This window comes from Peromyscus maniculatus, chromosome 1, assembly GCF_049852395.1.
Source record: "Peromyscus maniculatus bairdii isolate BWxNUB_F1_BW_parent chromosome 1, HU_Pman_BW_mat_3.1, whole genome shotgun sequence".
Lineage (NCBI taxonomy): Eukaryota > Metazoa > Chordata > Mammalia > Rodentia > Cricetidae > Peromyscus > Peromyscus maniculatus.
Genome location: NC_134852.1, coordinates 150,540,869 through 150,560,516, shown reverse-complemented (window position 1 = coordinate 150,560,516; position 19,648 = coordinate 150,540,869). Strand labels below are relative to the sequence as shown.

Here is a 19,648-nt window from a genome sequence, read left to right as displayed (position 1 = left end):
GCCTGAAGGTATAGCCGTGTGTATGGACACTCATCGTAGGGCTATGGAGATGGGGTCCTGCCCTTCATAGCCACAGCATGGCTAGTGCTGGGCCAACAGCACCTAGTGGATGCTTCCTTTGAACCTGGCATTCACTGTGCTCTGTTAGGCTTCTGGTTCCCAGCAATGATAGCTCCTGTTACTTACCCCATTATACAGATGAATCAGTGGATGTCCAGAGAGAGTAGTCTTGAACTGTCACGTACACAGTCCTCCTCTGTTTCTCCTCCACAGTTAAATATATTAAGGAAGAGACTTAATGTATGTAAAAATTCCTGGGTGGGAAAAGGAAAACTACTGATATTAATCACATTGAAATTTCTTTCGTTTTTTTTCTTTTTTTTTTTTCCTTTTTATCTCTTTCTTTGTGTAGCCTTGGCCTGTCTGAAACTCACTATGTACATATGTAAAACAGGCTGGCCCTGAACTCAGATCTATCTGGGATTAAGGGTGTGTGCCACACCACACCTGGCTTCATAATTCAGTTATGCATCTTTAATAAAAGATACCTTTGAATTTGAAATCTACGTCTAAAAATATAGATGTTTTTAGACCTAAAAACATAGATGCTACAGAGACAGCTCAGTGATTAAGAACACTTGCAGCAGCCAGGCGGCGGTGGTGCACGCCTTTAGTCCCAGCACTTGGGAGGCAGAGGCAGGCGGATCTCTGAGTTCGAGGCCAGTCTGGTCTACAGAGTGAGATCCAGGACAGGCGCAAAGCTACACAGAGAAACCCTGTTTTGGGGGGTGGGGGGGAACCACTTGCAGCTCTTGCAGAGGACCTGGTTCAGTTTCCAGTTCCCCACATGGTAGCTCACAACCGTATATAACTCTAGTTCCAGGGGCTCCAGTACCCTTTCCTGGTCTCCATGGACACTGTATGCACACGATGCATAGACATGTATGTAAGCAAAGCACTCAGACACATAAATAAAAGTAAATCTTTTGAAAGTTAAAATAAAATAAAGCAGACATTGTGAAGCATCACTTAAACAGTATAATGATGGCCCCAGTACAGTCAGACAAATTGAGTGGAGCATGGCTCAGGAAGCACACGCCACGTCATTAAAAACTGCTGAGTGAAACATCCCTGAATTGGTACAGGCAGGGAGTTCAAGAGGCAACAAGTATGAAAGAATGCTTGAACTTGTAGGGGAGTTTGTGAGCGCTCCCAGGCCTGTGAAGCGTAAGCTGTGAGAAGTCATAAAAGAAGGGTGGCTGCTTTGGGTGGTGCATTGACATTCATTTCCTGTTTATTTCAGAGATGTGGTTATTTAGCTCACCTAATTCAACTGTGGTTTGTTTATTTGTTTCTTTTAATTAAGGTTTTTTTTTAAGTATTTGATCCTATCATTAAATTACTTATGCTTGTGATATGAGGTTAAAATTGCAGAATTTTCTCGTACTCCTGAGGACTTTTTAAAGAAGTATGATGAACTGAAGTCTAAAAATACAAGGAACCTTGACCCACTGGTATATCTGCTATCGAAGCTCACAGAAGACAAAGAGGTAAGCTTCCTGCCTCATCTGCATCACCACACCTGCTTTGGAGACATTGAAAACACCCCCATTGTCTCTACCTGGCTTGTGGTCCTCAAGGAGCCTGGGGTGCAGATGATGCCTTACATGCATTTACTTCTGCACATCCTTGCCCTGCTTTCACTGACTGGCAGCTGTGCCTCCTGAAGGCAACACTTTGAAGGCATGTGTTTGGTGAAACATTAGCCTTTCTATATTGAAAGAATACCTATAAACTTAAAGGGAAGTGGTTGTATTGTTTGTGGTTTCAGTCCCTATTATTTTTGGGCCCAAGTTGAGGCAGAACATCAGGGAATAGCCTGGTAAGAGGTGACAGAGCTGCTGACCTCATGGTATGAAGAGTTCAGTTTGTATTATCAGTGAGTTAATCCATTGATAAGGTTAGAGTCTTCATGATCCAATCCCATGTTAATACCATCACCAGCTGGAGACTGAGCCTTTAACATGTGAATCTTTTGGAAAGACATTTTTTTTTCCCGAGACAGGGTTTCTCTGTGTAATTTTGGTGCCTGTCCTGGATCTCGCTCTATAAGCCAGGCTGGCCTTGAACTCACAGAGATCCGCTTGGCTCTGCTTCCGAGTGCTGGGTTTAAAGGTGTGTGCCACTGCTGCCTGGCTAGGAAGACATTTTTATATCCAAACCATAGCAGTAAATCATAATATAACTCAGGATGGGCACAGACCAGGAAACATGAAAGTAGTAGCATGAGGTGACACATCTGCTTTTCTCTAGTGCTGTGCTGGTCTCCACCTATTGCGTGTGTCATATGTCAATATGGAGCCAGTGAGTAGTGTGTTGAGCCCTACTCGCCATCAATGCAGAGGTGTGTACCAGGCACTAGGACAGAAGGGGGAAGTGGTACTGCAGTCCAGATGTTGTAGGTAGAATGTAGAGGAACATTTGTCCATTGGGGGTGAAATTAGGGATTGACTAATCCCCCCGCCCCCCAGCTGAGGACCGAACCCAGGGCTTTGTGCTTGCTAGGCAAGCGCTTTACCACTGAACCAAATCCCCAACCCCTCCTCCGGTTGTTTTGGTGACGTGACAGGTGGTAGAGCACAGCAAGCTTTTGTGGCCCAGTGTGAATGTATGGTTTTATGTGTTTTCAGACACTGCAGTATTTGCAACAGAATGCAAAGGAAAGAGCTGAGCTTGCAGCTAATGCTGCCATCAGCAGCACCACCAGCTTCAACATCCCTGTTACAGCCTCTAAGATGTCCACACAGGAGCTAGAAGAACTGAGGAAGCAGCTTGGCAGTGTGGCCACAGGCTCTACACTGCAGCAGGTACCAGATCTACCATGGTCCACAGCTCCGCCCACTGTTTGCAGCAACACTGGGTGCTAGCTATGCAGATATTTCTATTCTTAGAAAAATAATTTGCCGTAAGTGAGATTAAGGCTGGATTGTGTTCTGTAGTCATAATTCTGACCCGTAAGAATAAACAATGCAGTGAAGGTCTGACCAAGTCCACCTGCAGTGCATCTGAGCCAGCACCAGTTATGGTTCCCTACTGGAATATGTGACAATTTCTAACACGGTAGTACTTTTTAAATTACCAGTTATTTCCTCTAGGTTATTTTCTTCCATGGTACTTGCTGCTGCTTGGATTTATCTGCCTCACACTGGTTTTTTTTTTTTTTGTTTGTTTGTTTGTTTTTGTTTTTTTTTTGAGTTTCCAGTGTCATATGGCCACCACATGCCTACCTTTGAGACCCTCAGACCCCTTTTCAGAGCCCCAGCTCTGTGAAGTGCCCCAGCCTTCCCTCTGTGTGCTGAGCACAGAGGACACAGCAAAGTCTTTTAGGTATATCCCCATGCCAGTTGTCACATTGCCCCCATACCACTCACCCTATGTGACCTACAAGTATGCAGAGCTAAATTGGTGCTTCCAAAAGTTGCCCAGCATTGTTAGTCTCCCAGGAAGGCCAGTGCTCTGTGCATGGCCTAGAATCTAGCCTTTGTGGTGGGCCGTCTTTACATGGCAAGGATGTATGTCAGTTGCTAACTCCTGTCTTAACTCAGCAAGTGGTATTAGACCTAGTCTCTGCTAAGAAAATCGATTTAGACTTCCTGCCTTGTGTCCTGATCTGAAACAGCTCTGTGGTAAAATGCAGACACTCTCCCATGGCCCCCATAGCTGACTCCCTGATGCCTATGGACTCCTTGATGGACAAAGAGAGACATTCAGGGGGCCTGGCTCTCTTGTTTCTAGGCCCAGATGTTGTGATGGGCAGATAGAAATATGTCTCCTTTTTAAATAAGATCAAATGTCCTATGTTCTAAAACAATGGACTTTTTCTATTTCAAAGATGTGTTAATTTCCATAGATACCTTAGTTTTGTTTGCACTATGGTATATTTTTCTTTTTGTTTTTTAAAATGTCCTTACTAGTCTCTGGAACTTACAAGAAAGATGCTTCGAGACAAACAGAACAAAAAAAATTCAGGCCAGCCCCTCCCGGTCTTCCCAGCGTGGGTATATGAGAGGCCAACACTGGCTGGAGATTTCCTGATTGGTTCGGGCTTAAGCTCAGACACAGCTTTGCCTATAGGTATGTGATGGATATCTTTCTGACACCTGAGAATTTCTCCCTGCTTGCATATGCTTCAGCAGGCTGGGAAACTATGGGTGTCACACTGAAGCATTTTCTCCTGTCCCCAAGCAGACATATTAGTGGGAAGGTAGAGACAGCTGGCTTGATGTCATGAACTTCTTGTTTGCAGTGTTGGTATTTACCTAATTGTCACCTGTCCCATCACCTGGTAGAGGTGTCTTCTTCCTGTCTGCTTTCCTGTCTACACATGGACTCCTGTAGTCAGCATAATCATCGTCCTTGGCAGAGCCTCAATCTTAGACCTTACCTTTCTGCAGGCTGTGGGTTTAGCTGGTATTCTGCATGTTTGTGTGTCCCTCAGGACTCATTCCTGTTGGATTTCACTCTCCTCAGCAATACTTAGCATCATGAATCAACATTTCTCCAGTTGTCCCAGCTCTGTGCCCTTCCAGCCAGTTTTTCCAGTGAGCGCCCCTGTCTTCTCCCATTGCCTGTGCTCCTTGGGGTTTAGTCCTGGACCTGCCGCCTCCATCTCCCCTTCCAAGTGGTGGGTAAACTTTATGTCACCTATTCCCACTCTGCTGCTGTACCTGCCACCTCCCCAGTGGTTTACTCATACCTACAGCTGTTGAACATTGAAATTCAAAGTGTGGCCAAGGAACCAGTTTTCTGTTTTATTACCTTGATCCCGGTGGCTATGGCATCATGCAGGGGCATGGGTCTGATAACCTCATCTTCCTCCCCTTCCTGTAGTTCCTGTACATCTAGACATAACTAGAGCCCACTTTCAGTACAAGGCCTGAGTCTTGGGTAAGCCTGTCGTGACAGCCCTGAAACACACACACACATACACACATACATACACACACACACACACACACACACACACACACACACACACACACACACACACACACAGAAACCCTGACAGTTTGACCAGGCCGGCCCCTTCTGACCCTTTAGCTCCATTTTTCACTGAGGCCTTGCATACCAGTCAGATAAGCCAGGTCTACTACCTCAGGGTGTTTGCTCCTTCAGAGCTAAGCTGAAGATCCGGCAATACTTGCACATTGTTCTTTGTCCTTCCTTGTCACCCTTAATACGGTGTATGATGCTGGTTCAATTTTGTTTGGTATTTTTTCCCTATCCAGGCATGTTGATAGGAGGATGGGGCTGGCATCTGCTGTGCACTTGTGTTGACTAGAAGCAGGAGAGTATCTGCTGGACTCATGCTTAGCATGGAAGCGCTCCTGGTAGTCATTTGAGTAAGCATGGTGATTCACAGCATTCAGTCATGACAGGAGTACTGGGGCACCACCTGCTCCCCGCTCTCACTACTGAGGACTCCATGCTGCCAGTGAACCCGGGGTGGTAGGATGAGAAATAACCTCTACAGAGGGTCAGCTCTTCTTAGAGGATCCTGCCAAACACAGCCAGACTGTCACCAGCCATGGAGATTAGCATTGTGGTTTTATTGGTCAAGAGAAAGCCAGTGGAGTAAAGTGAGCAATGGAACTTGGAATTCAAAGGCATGGATCTAAGCTAGATGTCATCTTGGGGCTGGAAGGCAGCTACACAGAGAGCCTTTTTTTCATACAATATATTTTGATTATGTTTCCTCTCCTCAAACTCCTTCTGGGTCCTCTCACCTCCCCACCCACCCAACTTTATGTTCTTTTTCTCACTTTTAAAACAAAATCAAAACAAACAAGCAAAAGACCAATGAAACAAAGAAACAAAAAGCCCCCAAAAAGATTCATGAAATCAGTTTTGTATTGTCCATCTAGTCCTGGGCATGGGGCCTGCCTTGTAGTTGATATACCCAGTGACATTCCATTGGAGAAAACTGATTCCTTCTCCCAGCAAATGTCAATTGCAAATTGCTTCTTGGTTAGGGGTGGGATTTTGTGTTCATTTCCCTCTCAGTGCTGGGACCCTCTCTTGTTTAAATCTGTGCAGGTCTTGTGCATGCTGCCACAGTCTCTGAGTTCATATGTGCATCAGTCCTTTTGTGTCTTGGAGACACTGTTTAATTGGCTTCTTTTTAATGGTGCTGATCTCTTCAGAAACCATGCCTACTTTAGCTACAATCTTACATGAGCTTTTCTGATCAAACTGCAGTTATTTTAAGCCTTCATGCTCTGTATTTTACTTTATTTTTGACTCCCAATTGTCACTGTAAAACCCATCTAAAAAGAGTCTGGGGGCTGGAGAGATGGCTCAGAGGTTAAGAGCATTGACTACTCTTCCAGAGGTCCAGAGTTCAATTCGCAGCAACCACATGGTGGCTCACAACCAGCTATAATGAGATCTGATGTCCTCTTCTGGCATGCAGGCAGAACACTATATATATAATAAATAAGTAAATCTTAAAAAAAAAAAAAAAAAGCCTGTAATAAACTTGTCATACCCTGAATGAATGACTGCCTCAAAATTACCTTGCCAGGATGAATTGGTCTATTACCTTGAGACTCAGACTCAGAAATTTTCAGGGTATAAATAGTATGAAGACAAATTCTTGACTATCTGACACCCGATAAGCTTGCCTTTCACTCTATTCCTAATGGTATTCTGGTCATTGGAGTTCACAAGACTTGCCCATTAAGTCTGCTTAAATTCTAGCCTCCTCCATCCTGCATTTCTAAACATTTCAACTTTCCTCCCACAAACTAACCCAAAGCATAAGAACCACTTGGCCAGGTTTAGTCACAGCAAAATGGAACTTGTTGATACCAACTTTCTATATTAGCTGCTTTTGATGTGACCAAAATATCTCAGAGGACAATTTAAAGTTGGAAGGTTTTTTGGGTGGTGAGGGAGGGGAGGCCCATGGTTTTCAGAGATTTTAGCTAATGTCCTTTTCTCTATTGATTTTGGGCCCTCAGATGAGGCACCACATCAGGAGTGTGTGGTGGAAAGGCTGTTCATTTTGTGGACAGGAAGCAGATTAAGGAAAGAACTGGGGATCCTGTATAACCTTCAAAGATACACTCCCAGTGTCCTACTTCCTATAACTAAGTCCTGTGTCCTGAGGTCTCCACACCTATCAATGGAGCTACCTGTGGAGTATGTTCATATTCAGACCATACCATTTCCTTTTTCCATCCATCTGTGTCCAGGAGGTTACAGAGAAGGTTGGTAAGTAAGGTTATGGAGCCAGTGGCATGGGGAGCCTTAGTCTAGTGTTGCCTCTGCCTTGCAGGTACACTGCCCTTGGCCTCCCAGGAATCAGCAGTGGTGGAAGATCTGCTCTATGTGCTTGTGGGTGTGGATGGCAGGTACATCACTGCTCAGCCCTTGGCTGGGAGGCAGAACCGTACCTTCCTTGTGGACCCCAACCTGGACCTGTCCATCCGGGAGCTAGTAAATAGAATCCTCCCTGTGGCTGCCAGCTACTCTACTGTAACCAGGTGGGTCCCTAGTATGACCAGCCACCTCCCTAATGAAACAGGTCCTTCCCTGGCTTCTGATTCTCCCTCCTTCCTAACAAATTTTGAAGAGCCTGTGAGTCACCAATCCCTATTCTGACTCAGTTTAACTTTTTCTTTTTCTTTTTTTTTTTTTTAATATGGTTTTTTTTCAAGACAGGGTTTCTTTGTATAGTTTTTGTAGTTTTGGGTGCCTGTCCTGGATCTCCCTCTGTAGACCAGGCTGGCCTTGAACTCACAGAGATCCTCCTGGCTCTGCCTCCCAAGTGCTGGGATTAAAGACGTGAGCCACCACCACCCGGCTCAGTTTAACTCTTAATGCCATAGATTCCCATTGCTATAAGTACTGGAGTGAGTAATTTGCTTCTTGGGTAAGAAAGGGACTTGGAATGGGCTCAACTTTTGTTTGGAAATTTAGCTCTTCCCCATCATGTCCCATGTATCTTTGCTGTAGGTTCATTGAGGAGAAGTCTTCATTCGAATATGGCCAGGTGAACCATGCCTTGGCTGCTGCCATGAGGACCCTGGTAAAGGAATACCTGATCCTGGTCACACAACTGGAACAGCTGCACAGGCAGGGCCTCCTGTCACTGCAGAAGCTCTGGTTCTACATCCAGCCAGCCATGCGGACCATCGACATCCTTGCCTCTCTTGGTGCGGACTGCTGGTGGAGTTGCTGCAGGTGGAGGGCTCCCTAAGGCAGTGCATGGCAGACCATTCTGGCTATGGGTGGCCATTCATATTTCACTCTCTGGTGGCAAAGCCCTTGCCACATCTCATTTTAGTAAACTATAGAAGGAAAGCTTCAGAGTATTTTTCTTGTTTTTTGAGTCAGGGTCTCCTGTATTCTGGGTTGGTAGCAAACTCAACTGTGTAGTCCACATTGGCCTCTAACTTGCAGTCGTCTTGCTTCAGCTTCCTAAGTGCTGAGATTTGGGTATGTGCCACCACATCAGGCCTGGAAGCTTTTCTTGATGGGCTTCATCAGCAACTGTAGCATTAGCATCTGAGCATGGCGTCTTGGTAGGGGTCCTGCCTGCCTTTCAGGGGTGCATATTCATCTGGGTAGTGAGCCCCCCCTTTCTGCCCACAGCCACCTCAGTGGATAAAGGCGAGTGTGTGGGCGGGTCAACGCTGAGCCTTCTCCATGATAGGAGCTTCAACTACACAGGGGACAGCCAGGCACAAGAGCTTTGCCTCTATCTGACCAAGGCAGCCAGTGCACCCTACTTTGAGATCCTGGAGAAGTGGATCTACAGGGGCATCATTCATGACCCATACAGGTAGGACCTATGTGTGCCAGACACCTTTTACTTGGACTCTCCACTGTGTGGTAGCCTCTGAGAAGGGACATGCCAGATATAAGTCCTCAACACAACAGTCAGCTTGGAGCTGAGGGAGTGTGTCACTCACTCAGCTGCCTTTTAGTGGCTTCATCCTGTTGAATGAGGAACATTGGTGTCTAAATCTGGAGCCCATATCCTTCCTGCCTCCATGTGGTTGTGTGTGCCACTTCAGCATGATGTGTTTGAACATGTAAAGCAAATGACTAGTTCACAGAGAACTCTCTTCTCTTGTGCTCGGCATGAATCCCAGGCCTTACATGTACTCTAGCACAGAGTGGGCCTTGTGTTTCTTTACTGAGGGGCCAAATTAAAGAATCCGGTATGGTAAGCAGTGCAGTTTCCATCTGACTACAGGCAAATGGTTCTTAACACTCTATGGAAAGGGTCTGGTTCTGTTGGTGACAGACCCACATACCCAGGAGAAATCATTCTGTGTCCATCCTTTGTCCATATTGGAAGAGTAAGGAAGAAGTCACCTAGCTTTGCCTCAAAGTAGACCCCTGCTCCCAAGTGAGGCTAGAGTTATCAACTCACAGTGCAGTGGTTGTGCATGTTGTTTCGGAAGTATGTGGCCCCTCAGAGTTGGCCAGCCTTGCCCTGGAGTGCCCTGAGACACTGTGTGACTTACAGTGAGTTCATGGTGGAGGAGCATGAGCTGCGGAAGGAGAAGATCCAGGAGGACTACAATGACAAGTACTGGGACCAGCGCTACACTGTGCTGCCGCAGCAGATCCCATCCTTCCTGCAGAAGGTGGCAGGCAAGATCCTCAGCACAGGTGACTGCCGCTTGGACCTCTCTCCGCAGCCTTCCAGCCCCTCTGCCCCTGGAGATGACTTAGCTGGGAATGACCTGTTACCCTGAGCTGTTAGCCACTGATACTTCCTAGCTCTCTATGGCTTCATTCTGCCCCCGATGAGGAAGCTGTCTGCCTTAAACACAGCTTTCTGTTTTGTGTTTTAACATCTAAAATTCCATCATATAGCAGGAAAAGCCATGAGGAACTCACACCTCCCAGGCCAGCTGCATCTTTTAGTTTCATTGTTCAGGTTAGGGCCTGATGGAGATATTAGGCAAGTCCTCGGGGCCTTGGCATGTATGCTGTGCTCTGAGAGCTGAGCAGAATCAGAAAGGGCTAGATGATTTAGCAACCTAGCTCTCAAGGTTTTTCAAAATCCTTCCCATGAAGTACAGTTCTGAAGAACCATTGCAAGTCACTATTGCACAATCTTTTCAGTGACAGGAAACAAATTGTGCCTCATGTTTGGCCCACTACCTCATGTTTGGTGTCACAGAGGTCCAGGCCTGAGACACAACATGTACAGTGATAACAAATCCACCATCCTCTATTTTTTCCAGGAAAATATCTAAATGTGGTCAGAGAATGTGGTCATGATGTCACCTGTCCTGTAGCCAAAGAGATCATCTACACACTCAAAGAGCGGGCATATGTGGAACAGATTGAGAAGGCGTTCAACTATGCCAGCAAGGTGCTGCTGGACTTCCTCATGGAGGAGAAGGAGCTGGTGGCCCACCTGAGGTTGGACTTCTTCCTATTCATGTGGCTGAGAGTAGAACGTTTCTCTTAGCAGCTATTTTGTTTGTTTGTTTCTGCACAGACTTTCTGCAGCCCCAGTGTGAGCTGGCAGGGTCTTAGTTGTCTATACTGTCCAAGACAACAAGTCTCTCAGCTCCTTGCTGTCAGCCTCTCCCCTGCCATCCCCAGCAGTAGCTCCATGTCCTGCTGAGAGCTGCCAAGCCTCTACCTTACATGTTGAAGGCTGGGGTCAGGGTACATGCTCAACAACTCCTCCCACCCCGGCACAGGTCCATCAAGCGCTACTTCCTGATGGACCAGGGGGACTTCTTCGTGCACTTCATGGACCTTACTGAGGAGGAGCTCAGGAAGCCAGTAGAGGACATCACACCCACACGCCTGGAGGCTCTGTTGGAGCTGGCCCTGAGAATGAGCACTGCCAACACTGACCCCTTCAAAGATGACCTCAAGGTGAGTGCAATGTTAAACCATCATGGCATATGGCTTTGAGACATTGGAGTGAGCAAATAACAGGGCCCAGTCAAGGTGTTCCACCGTGTGTTCATCCTTATTTCAGAGAACACTGGCTTGTAAGCATTTTATTTGGCTTTGTGTCTGGTCTCACAAGGGACACTGGTGTGTACTTTTCTTGTGGGTTTGGTCCACACCTGTGTCAGATAAGGTTCACCTCACAGAGTGTATGGAGGTGCATGCTTCCTCTTTATGTTCTTATATAGATGTAACCAACCGTCTTATTAAATAAGAAACACAGAAACAATGCAAAAGAGAAAGCCGAGAGGTCAGAGCTCAGAGCTGAAATCTCACCCTTCTGCCTGCGGTGTCCCAGCTTCCCGAATCAGGGCTCTATTTCCTGTCTGTTAGTCTATTTAAAGAGACAGAACAAGCCACAGCTATCTCACCTCACCAGTTCCTCAGCTGGTCCTGTTTCCTCAGACTGGAAGCTTCTGTGTCCTCATCCCAATAGCTCTCAGCTGAACTGTGTTGCTCCAAAGCCTGAAAGCTTAACCAGCCAAATGCTTCTAGTTTCTGGTCCTCACGCCTTATATATCTTTTTGCTTTCTACCACCACTCCCTGGGATTAAAGGCTGGCTTTCTGGGATTAAAGGCGTGTGCCACCACCACCACCACCACCACCACCACCACCACCACCACCACCACCACCACCACCACCACCACCACCACCACCACCACCACCACACTCTTGCTATGGCTCTAATAGCTCTGACCCCCGGGCAACTTTATTTATTAACATACAATCAAAATCACATTTCAGTATAATTAGATTACCACCACATTCTTAGGTTTGGGAAGTGGGTGAGTTACTTGAGTTCTGTGCCTGGGCTCTTTTTTTTCTGGGAGATAGTGCATCAAGGCTCCATTTCATGCCGGTCAAGGTCTTTCATAACTTCGGCTTCGAGAGTCATTCTGAACACCTGTATGTTTCTGCCACCATCAACAAGGCGTGTATTTGCTGTCATACAGTGCAGAGAGCTCTTAGGGTTTAGGAAGCTGGCAAGAAGAGCTCTCCACTTTTCATCTCTTGAGTCCAGTGGTTCGAGTCTTTTTTCTCCCTCGTGTAGGGAGAAAGCTTGTCAGTTCCATTGATGTTTGTAAGAACTCAATCTTGGTTTTATTACTTTTCTCCCTTTCTATTCTTTGTTTCTGTTAGCTTTGGACTTAGATTCTATTCTTATTTTCTTGAGTTTTGAAGTTAGGCTATTTTAGCATGCTTTGTTTTCATTTGTTTCAAGAGATTCTGTAATTTCCTCATGGTTCCTTCATTAGTGATTCATTTTGTTTAATTTCTACTTATTTGTTAATTTTCAGGGTTTCTCCTTTTCCTTAGGATTTTTTTGTTTTTTAAATTTTGTTTATTTTATATGTGTGGGTGTTTTGTCTGCATGTGTATCTAGAAGAGAGCATCCAATCCCCTGGAACTGGAGTTACAGACAGTTGTGGGCCACCATGTGGATGATGGGAATTGAACCTGGGTCCTCTGGAAGAACAGCCAGTTCTCTTAACCACTGAGCCATCTCTCCAGCCCAATGACTTGGTTTTACTTCAGCTGCCATGCTTGCAGAGTGTGCTGTATGTAGCGTCAGTAGTCAAGTGTCAACAGTGTGTCCTGGGATTCCACACAGGTTCTTCCTCTGCTTTGCAGGTCTCGGATGGTTCTTAGTGCTGTCCAGGTGGCTTGCTTCTGTTACTGAGAGTGGGCCTCGGTCTCCATTGTTCTAATGGAGCTTCGTTTTTCCTGCAGTTCTGCTTTTCTTTCTTCACTTCATATAGTTGTGGATCTCTTGTTAGGTACAGGAGTAATTTTATGGGGTACAGTCCTAGTGACAGTCTGTGGCCTCATCATCCAGGTGAACCACACAAGAGCCATCTCAGGTGCTGGCCAGGGGCAGATGAGAGTCGTGTCTGCTCACCTGATGTCCCCATCTGTGTTACTTTGACAAGCAGGATTAGAGTGGTCCACATTTTCATGACTGTTAGGAGATGGTGAGCATTTGATTTGTTCATGAGCTGTTTGTGTTTTTCTTCTCTTATTCTTTGTGTTTTGTCTTTTTCTTGTCTTTTATATTTTATTTATATTTATATGTCATTCATGTCTTACAGGCACCTGTGTCACACTTGCATGTGGTTGGCTCTTAATATGTATTTTAATAATTAATGTTTTAGACAGTACTGTTTGTCCATAATAATAACTGTCATATAGCTCACCAAGTATACTTCATCTTCACAGGTAAAATAAAAAGTCTTTACTCCTAAGATTTATTCAGTTTCCCCTATGGTTTCTCATTTATACCAACAACATCAAAAACATTTAAAATGTTATTTTAGGCCTGGAGAGATGGTTCAATGGTTTAGAGTTATCTTAGGTTTCTGTTGCTGTGATAAACACCATGACCAAAAGCAACTTGCAAGGACAGGTTTATTTCAGCTTACAGTTCTACATCACACTCCATCACTGAGGGAAGTCAGAGCAGGAATTCAAACAAAGAGGACCCTGAAGGCAGGAGCTGATGCACAGGTCACAGAGGGGTGCTGCTTACTGGCTTGCTCTTCATGGCTTACACAGCCTGCTTTCTTATAAAACCCAGGACCACCAGCCCAACGGTGGCATCACCCACAGTGGGCTGGGTAATCCCACATCACTCACTAATAAAATGCACTACAGACCCACTTCTAGACCAATTAGAGGCATCTTCTTTAATTGAGATTCCCATTTTTCCAAATGACTCTAGTTTGTATCAATTTGACATAAAACTAGCTCGCAAAAAGTGTTTGCTGCTTTTTCAGAAACCTGGGTTTGGTTCCCAGCACTCACTGGGTAGCCTGTTTCTTTAGTTCCAGTGGATCTGGTGCCTTCTTCTCGACTCCACAGGCACCAGATGTTCACATGTTATACATACACACATACACGTAGAGATACTCACATATATACACATAAGATTTAATTTTTACTATGTGGTGCTATAGACAGAACCTAGGACCTAACACATGGCAGGCGAGTGCTCACCAATGTACTACATATATTCCAACCTAACTTTTTCTTTTGGAGATGGGGTCTCTACATGGCGCTGTCTTGGAATTTACTATGTAGACCAGGCTATCATTGAACTCACCGAGATCTGTCTGTCTGCCTCCCAAGTGCTGATATTAAAGACATGGGCCTCTGTCCCTTTCTCTAACCTAATTTATTAATTAAGGTTATCAGTAGGTGGTGAACTTCTAATAGTATTTAAGAAACTGCTTGCTTTTCCAACTCCATTCAGGGGTAAGTAAAGGTTAAGACAATTTTGTATGCATCATTTCTTTTCTTTTTTCCCAAGATTGACCTGATGCCTCATGACCTCATCACTCAGCTTTTGCGGGTTCTGGCCATCGAGACCAAGCAGGAGAAGGCAATGACTCATGCTGACCCCACGGAGCTCACACTGAGTGGTCTGGAGGCCTTCTCCTTTGACTACATGGTCAAGTGGCCCCTGTCCCTGATTATCAATAGGTAAGGTCTGCGTGGCCCAGGCCATCTATGGTCGAGCAGGTGCATACCACTGAGCTGTACCCTGACCTAATTTTTTAGTTAAGGCTTTACAGTTGATGTTAAACCTCTAATAGTATTTAAGAACTTAGTTTCTCTTCCAGCCTAGTGCAGGGTTGGGTAGGAGTCGGGCAGCCTCACACTGCAGGATGCTGGGCTGTTCTTGCTGTCTGTTGGTGCCAGCCTGCAGACAGTCAGAAGCATAGACTGCCTTGCCCAGGTTCCTAACATGTCCCTCTTTGCAGGAAGGCGCTCACCCGCTACCAGATGCTCTTCCGGCACATGTTCTACTGCAAGCACGTGGAGCGGCAGCTCTGCAGTGTCTGGATCAGCAACAAGACCGCCAAGCAGTACGCGCTGCACTCTGCAAAGTGGTGCGTCCTGTTTTGCCCTCCGTGTCATTCTAAGAAGAGTGGCTCTGCTTGTTAGGTCTTGGAAAACATTGTTTGAAAGTCCCTGGTAGCTTACCTGTTTGCCTGACTCCTCCACTACTACATACTCACTGTCTACATCCTCATAGAGTTGACTTCAGGCTCTGTCTGCATCACACAAGCCCCCCCCACTGCATTCCCTCTTCTTGAGTACATAGAGTAATGAGTGCTGCGAAGTGCTCTGGTAACCTTTCGTACACTAGTGTGTGGAGCTAGCTGATGTTTGAAGGAAAGTTGAGGATAAAATTTCTTAAGAATTTTCCTCAGGCCGGGCAATGATGGTGCATGCCTTTCTTTAATCTAACCAACACTCGGGAGGCAGAGGCAGACAGATCTCTGTGAGTTTGAGGCCAGCCTAGTCTACAAAGGAAGTTCAGAACAGCCAGGACTACACAGAGAAACCCTGTCTTCAAAAAGACAAAAAAAAAAAAAAAAAAAGAATTTGCCTCAGGATAATGGGCAGTGGTGGCACACACCTTTAGTCACGGCACTAGGGAGGCAGAGGCAGGTGGATCTGTGAGTTCAAGGCCAGCCTGGTCTACAGAGTGAGTTTCAGGACAACCAGAGCTACACAGAGAAACCCTGTATTAGAAAAACAAAACAAACAAACAAACAAACAGAATTTGCTTGAAGAAACTGGAGCAGTGGCTCAGGGGTTAAGAGCATGTAGTACTCTTGCAGAAGACCAGAGTTCTGTTCCCAGCACTCACATTGGAACAACCCATTAGTGCCTGTAATTCCAGCTCCAAGGGATCCTCAAAGACAACCCCTAGTAAGATACTTCTTCCAACAAGGCTGTACATCCTAAGCCTCCCTACACAGCCACCAACTTGGAACAAGTCATCCAAACCTCCATACCTGCTCTGAGTGGCTTAGTTAGCTACAGATCCTGCTCTGTGTCTCCATGGTATGGCTAGTTCGCACTGTCTTTTCAGGATGCAGGGGAGTAAGAGTTGTGCTGAGTAGGACATTTACTTGATATGCCAGTGAAGCCAGAAGAGAGTGTCCTCAGACTTTAGCTCTGAGGCATCTTCCTTGTTAATATCATTTGTTCCTGTGTCTGAACTCTGAGCACATGAGAGCTAAGGTCATGAGAGTGAGTCTGCTCTGCAGTGGAGTTGCGGGCAGGAGCCATCACTGTATTGTAGGTGCTTTGTGATGATTGTGCACTTCCTCCTCAGTAACTGTGGTTTATGCACTCAGGTTTGCTGGTGCTTTCACTTTGCGGCAGCGAATGCTCAACTTTGTCCAGAATATTCAGTACTATATGATGTTTGAAGTGATGGAACCCACCTGGCACATCCTTGAAAAAAACCTGAAATCTGTGAGTTTCTGTTCTTCAGAAATATACGTAGCATCTGAAAGGCTCTTTCCCAGCCAAAGTGCATTTCATAGCGCCATCATGTGCTAGCCAGGTGTCATGGTGGCCACAAAAATGTCCGCAATCTCACATCTGCCTGCTTCCTTCTCATGTGCAGATAGGGCTTCCTTCCAACATGGGGCATGAGAGAGGAGACAGGGACAGAAGGGATAGAGACAAGTAGTTTCTAAGAGGTCACAGACCTATTGAGACAATAGAAATGTACAGGCAGTAGAGTACCAAGCAGAACTGAAAACCACATGCACAGTATCTTCAAGGAAGTCTCAGGCCTTTGTTTGCAGGCTTCCAACATTGATGACGTCCTTGGCCACCACACAAGTTTCCTTGACAACTGCCTGAAGGACTGCATGCTGACCAACCCTGAGCTGCTGAAGGTTTTTTCCAAGCTCATGTCTGTGTGCGTCATGTTTACCAATTGTATGCAGGTGAGGACAAGCAGGCAACATGGGAATGTTTAATGTCTGGGCTGTTGCCGAATTCTGCCCTGTCCCACAACTTCTGCCCTTGCAGAGCTCCTGGTCTTTGTGGCCAGTCCATCCCATTCTGGTTGTGAAGCTTTCTAGGGGCCCTCCCTTATTTCTTACAGTGTCCTGGTACTGGTCTCTGTCTTAGGCCTCTTCTGAATGCCTTGGCATTCATTTGTCAAAGTGAGTATTAAGTTTGGTCAAACTTGTCACAAGCAGTTGTCCAAAATAATGCAGAAAATATCAGAAGACAGAAGAGTAGCCTGGTCTCTGGGCTGGAGGATGCTGGGAGCCAGGTGCTTTTCAGGCATCACTTTGGAACAGACAGGAGGTAGAGATGTAGGTGTTGATGCGTTATAGAGGAGACAAGACTGTGAAGCCCAACCCTTAGATGTTTAGGGCCCATGTTAATTCCATATAAGAAAACATGAAACAACTTTTATGAAAATTAGTTGATAATCATTGAGAAATGTAGACTTGCAAATGCTGAGAACTAACATCTTGTCTACGGCTTTGTGTCCCTGTGTCTCTGGGTTGGGTAATATGTACCTATAGATACCTGCTGTCTTCTATGGAACATTGTATCTAGAACTAAACATAACCTTTCCTCATGGCCCACCCTTAGAAATTTACACAGAGCATGAAACTGGACAGTGAGCTAGGCCGGCTGACACTGGAGCAGGGTAGTGTGCAGGGGCCACCCACAGAGACTGAGCGGATTGAAGATCGCCCCCGGAAAGAGCCTGCCAGGAAGGTATGTGGCCTTGGAGTTTGTCCAGAAAGACCCTCTTTCTAGTCAGCTGTGACAGTATTAGCACTGCAAACTTAGGAAAAGAAAACCTTAAACAAGACAAATATAAAGCCGGATGTGGTGGCGTATACCTGGAATCCCAGCACTTGGAAAGTGGAGTCAGAAGGATTGCTTGTTCAGAACCAGCTTCAGCTCCATAAAAAGTTTGAGAGCAGACCTGTCTCAAAAACAAACAATCAAACAAACAAACAAAAAAAGAAAACATATAAACCATTTATCTCCCTTTCCTCGCTGTCACCCATGTGATGGGGAACAAAACAGGTCCTGCAGTTAGGTTGGAAACACAGCCACTAGAATCTTCCCTCTTCTCAACACTGAGCCTCTAGACATCTGGCCTCCAGGGTGTGGCAAAGCCGTCTATACAATGGTATTGTGTGGAGTAGGCCTGGCTGCCCTAGAACGCAGAGCTTTGCTCGGCTGCAATCAGTGTTTAGTGCGTATTCTGATTAGAACAGTCAGCTGGTGCAGATGACCTTTAGGATTCGTGGTCATGTGTTAGCAAATGGGAGATGGTCTAGGAGCATGTGAGGGTCAGAAGCCATGGACAATAGGAAATAAGGTCTATCCTCCCTGCATCTTAGTGGCCAGGAGTAAGCACACTAGTTCTGAAATCAGACCTACAGAGAGCACATAGTACCTTGCTGTGGGTTCTTGATACTGTGAGTCTGGAGAAGCCCCAGTGTGCTGGGCCTGCTACCCTAAGTATTTCTCCATTTGCTGTGTTCTGATGCCCCAACTTCCCATCTTTTATAACATAGGAACATCACAACTTTTCATTAAAAAACTAGGGAGGCTGAGTATGATTGTATGTACCTGCAACCCCAACATTTGGAAGGTAGAAGCAGGAGGATCAGGCATTCAAGGTGAGTTCAAGGCCAGCCTGGACAACATGAGATTGTCTCCAAAAGAGAGCCAGAAGTGGTGGCACATGCTTGTAATCCCTGCACTCAGGAGGCTGTGGTAGGAGAATTACAAGCCAGGTTGAGCTATGGTAGCAACAGTCTGTCTCAAAACTAAAAAAGCAAAGAAACAAAAAAGGGGAAGAGCATCCTGTAGCTTGCAGAGAGGCTGAGTACCTACCTGGTAACCACTACTGAGCTTCCTGCGACTTGTTTCCAGCACCTGTCTGAGCATGTGGATACTCCTCAGCTGGCCCCTGGTTTGGAGGCCACCATCAATAACTTTGACAAAAACTTTTCTGCCCATCTTCTTGATTTGCTGGCCCGACTAAGTGTCTACAGCACCAGTGACTGTGAACATGGCATGGCCAGTGTCATCTCCAGGTAAGTAACACCTGACTTTGAAGCCTAGCCCTGTCATCTGCTTTTGCTGTAGCCCTTGCTCCCCATAGGCCCCCAGCAGCAGGCACCCTAATCTGGGCAAAGGCCGAAGAAGGAAGAAGGGCCAGCTGTGAATACTCTGGTGAGGGGGTATTTGCTTATTATTGGAATAGGAAGGGTCTCTGACTTCATCCAGGAATTAGGTACCATCCCTGAATTGCCCTTTGAAAAGTGCTAGTTTGGACATTGGGACCATCTAGCACCCTGTTCCACCCTACAATACCCTAGTTTCTAGGGTCACTAGCACTGAAAATCATTGCCAGGCTTCCCGAGCCTGGGGTATCCTCAGACTCTCATTGCCAGGAGATGCTGGGTGATGGGAACCCTAACCCACGGTATTCAGTAGAGCTCACCAGGATTGAGACTTGCTAGTGTACCCATGTACTGGCAGATAGAGCATGCCCCTCCCTCTCCCTGGCAGAACCTGTGTATCTTCTCAGCTTAGGCTGGACTCTGCTCTATCCTAGAGTTTCCCTAACTCTCCTTCCTCTCCCCTAAAGGCTGGATTTCAATGGTTTCTATGCCGAACGCCTGGAACGTCTGTCTGCAGAGAGGAGTCAGAAGGCTGCCCCCCAAGTGCCTGTCCCAAGGGGGGCCCCAGCACCAACACCCAGGGTGGCCATCCCTGCACAATGAGCTCCCTTTTAAATATCTTCCTGGAACGTGGGTGTTGTGTGTCATTACTGTTTAAATGTGGTTGGAGTTTCCA

General features: G+C 46.1%; 1 protein-coding gene across 4 annotated transcripts in view; it reads left to right on the top strand.

The window, feature by feature from the left end:
• Tubgcp2 (tubulin gamma complex component 2) overlaps positions 1-19,648 on the top strand; it is a 24,631-nt gene extending 4,983 nt beyond the window's left edge. For 2 of the 4 annotated variants that reach the window (XM_006987592.4, XM_016006128.3), the window contains exons 3-18: positions 1,422-1,550; positions 2,691-2,867; positions 3,975-4,134; positions 7,340-7,547; positions 8,020-8,219; positions 8,659-8,848; positions 9,542-9,687; positions 10,269-10,449; positions 10,737-10,917; positions 14,304-14,476; positions 14,758-14,886; positions 16,147-16,267; positions 16,606-16,749; positions 17,414-17,542; positions 18,719-18,882; positions 19,440-19,648. In XM_006987592.4, the coding sequence (XP_006987654.2) occupies positions 1,422-1,550; positions 2,691-2,867; positions 3,975-4,134; positions 7,340-7,547; positions 8,020-8,219; positions 8,659-8,848; positions 9,542-9,687; positions 10,269-10,449; positions 10,737-10,917; positions 14,304-14,476; positions 14,758-14,886; positions 16,147-16,267; positions 16,606-16,749; positions 17,414-17,542; positions 18,719-18,882; positions 19,440-19,575 (2,568 nt within the window). In that variant the 3' untranslated portion in view covers positions 19,576-19,648. The remainder of the gene's footprint in view (positions 1-1,421; positions 1,551-2,690; positions 2,868-3,974; positions 4,135-7,339; positions 7,548-8,019; positions 8,220-8,658; positions 8,849-9,541; positions 9,688-10,268; positions 10,450-10,736; positions 10,918-14,303; positions 14,477-14,757; positions 14,887-16,146; positions 16,268-16,605; positions 16,750-17,413; positions 17,543-18,718; positions 18,883-19,439) is intronic. The other 2 variants (XM_076554701.1, XM_076554703.1) reach the window with 1 other exon arrangement.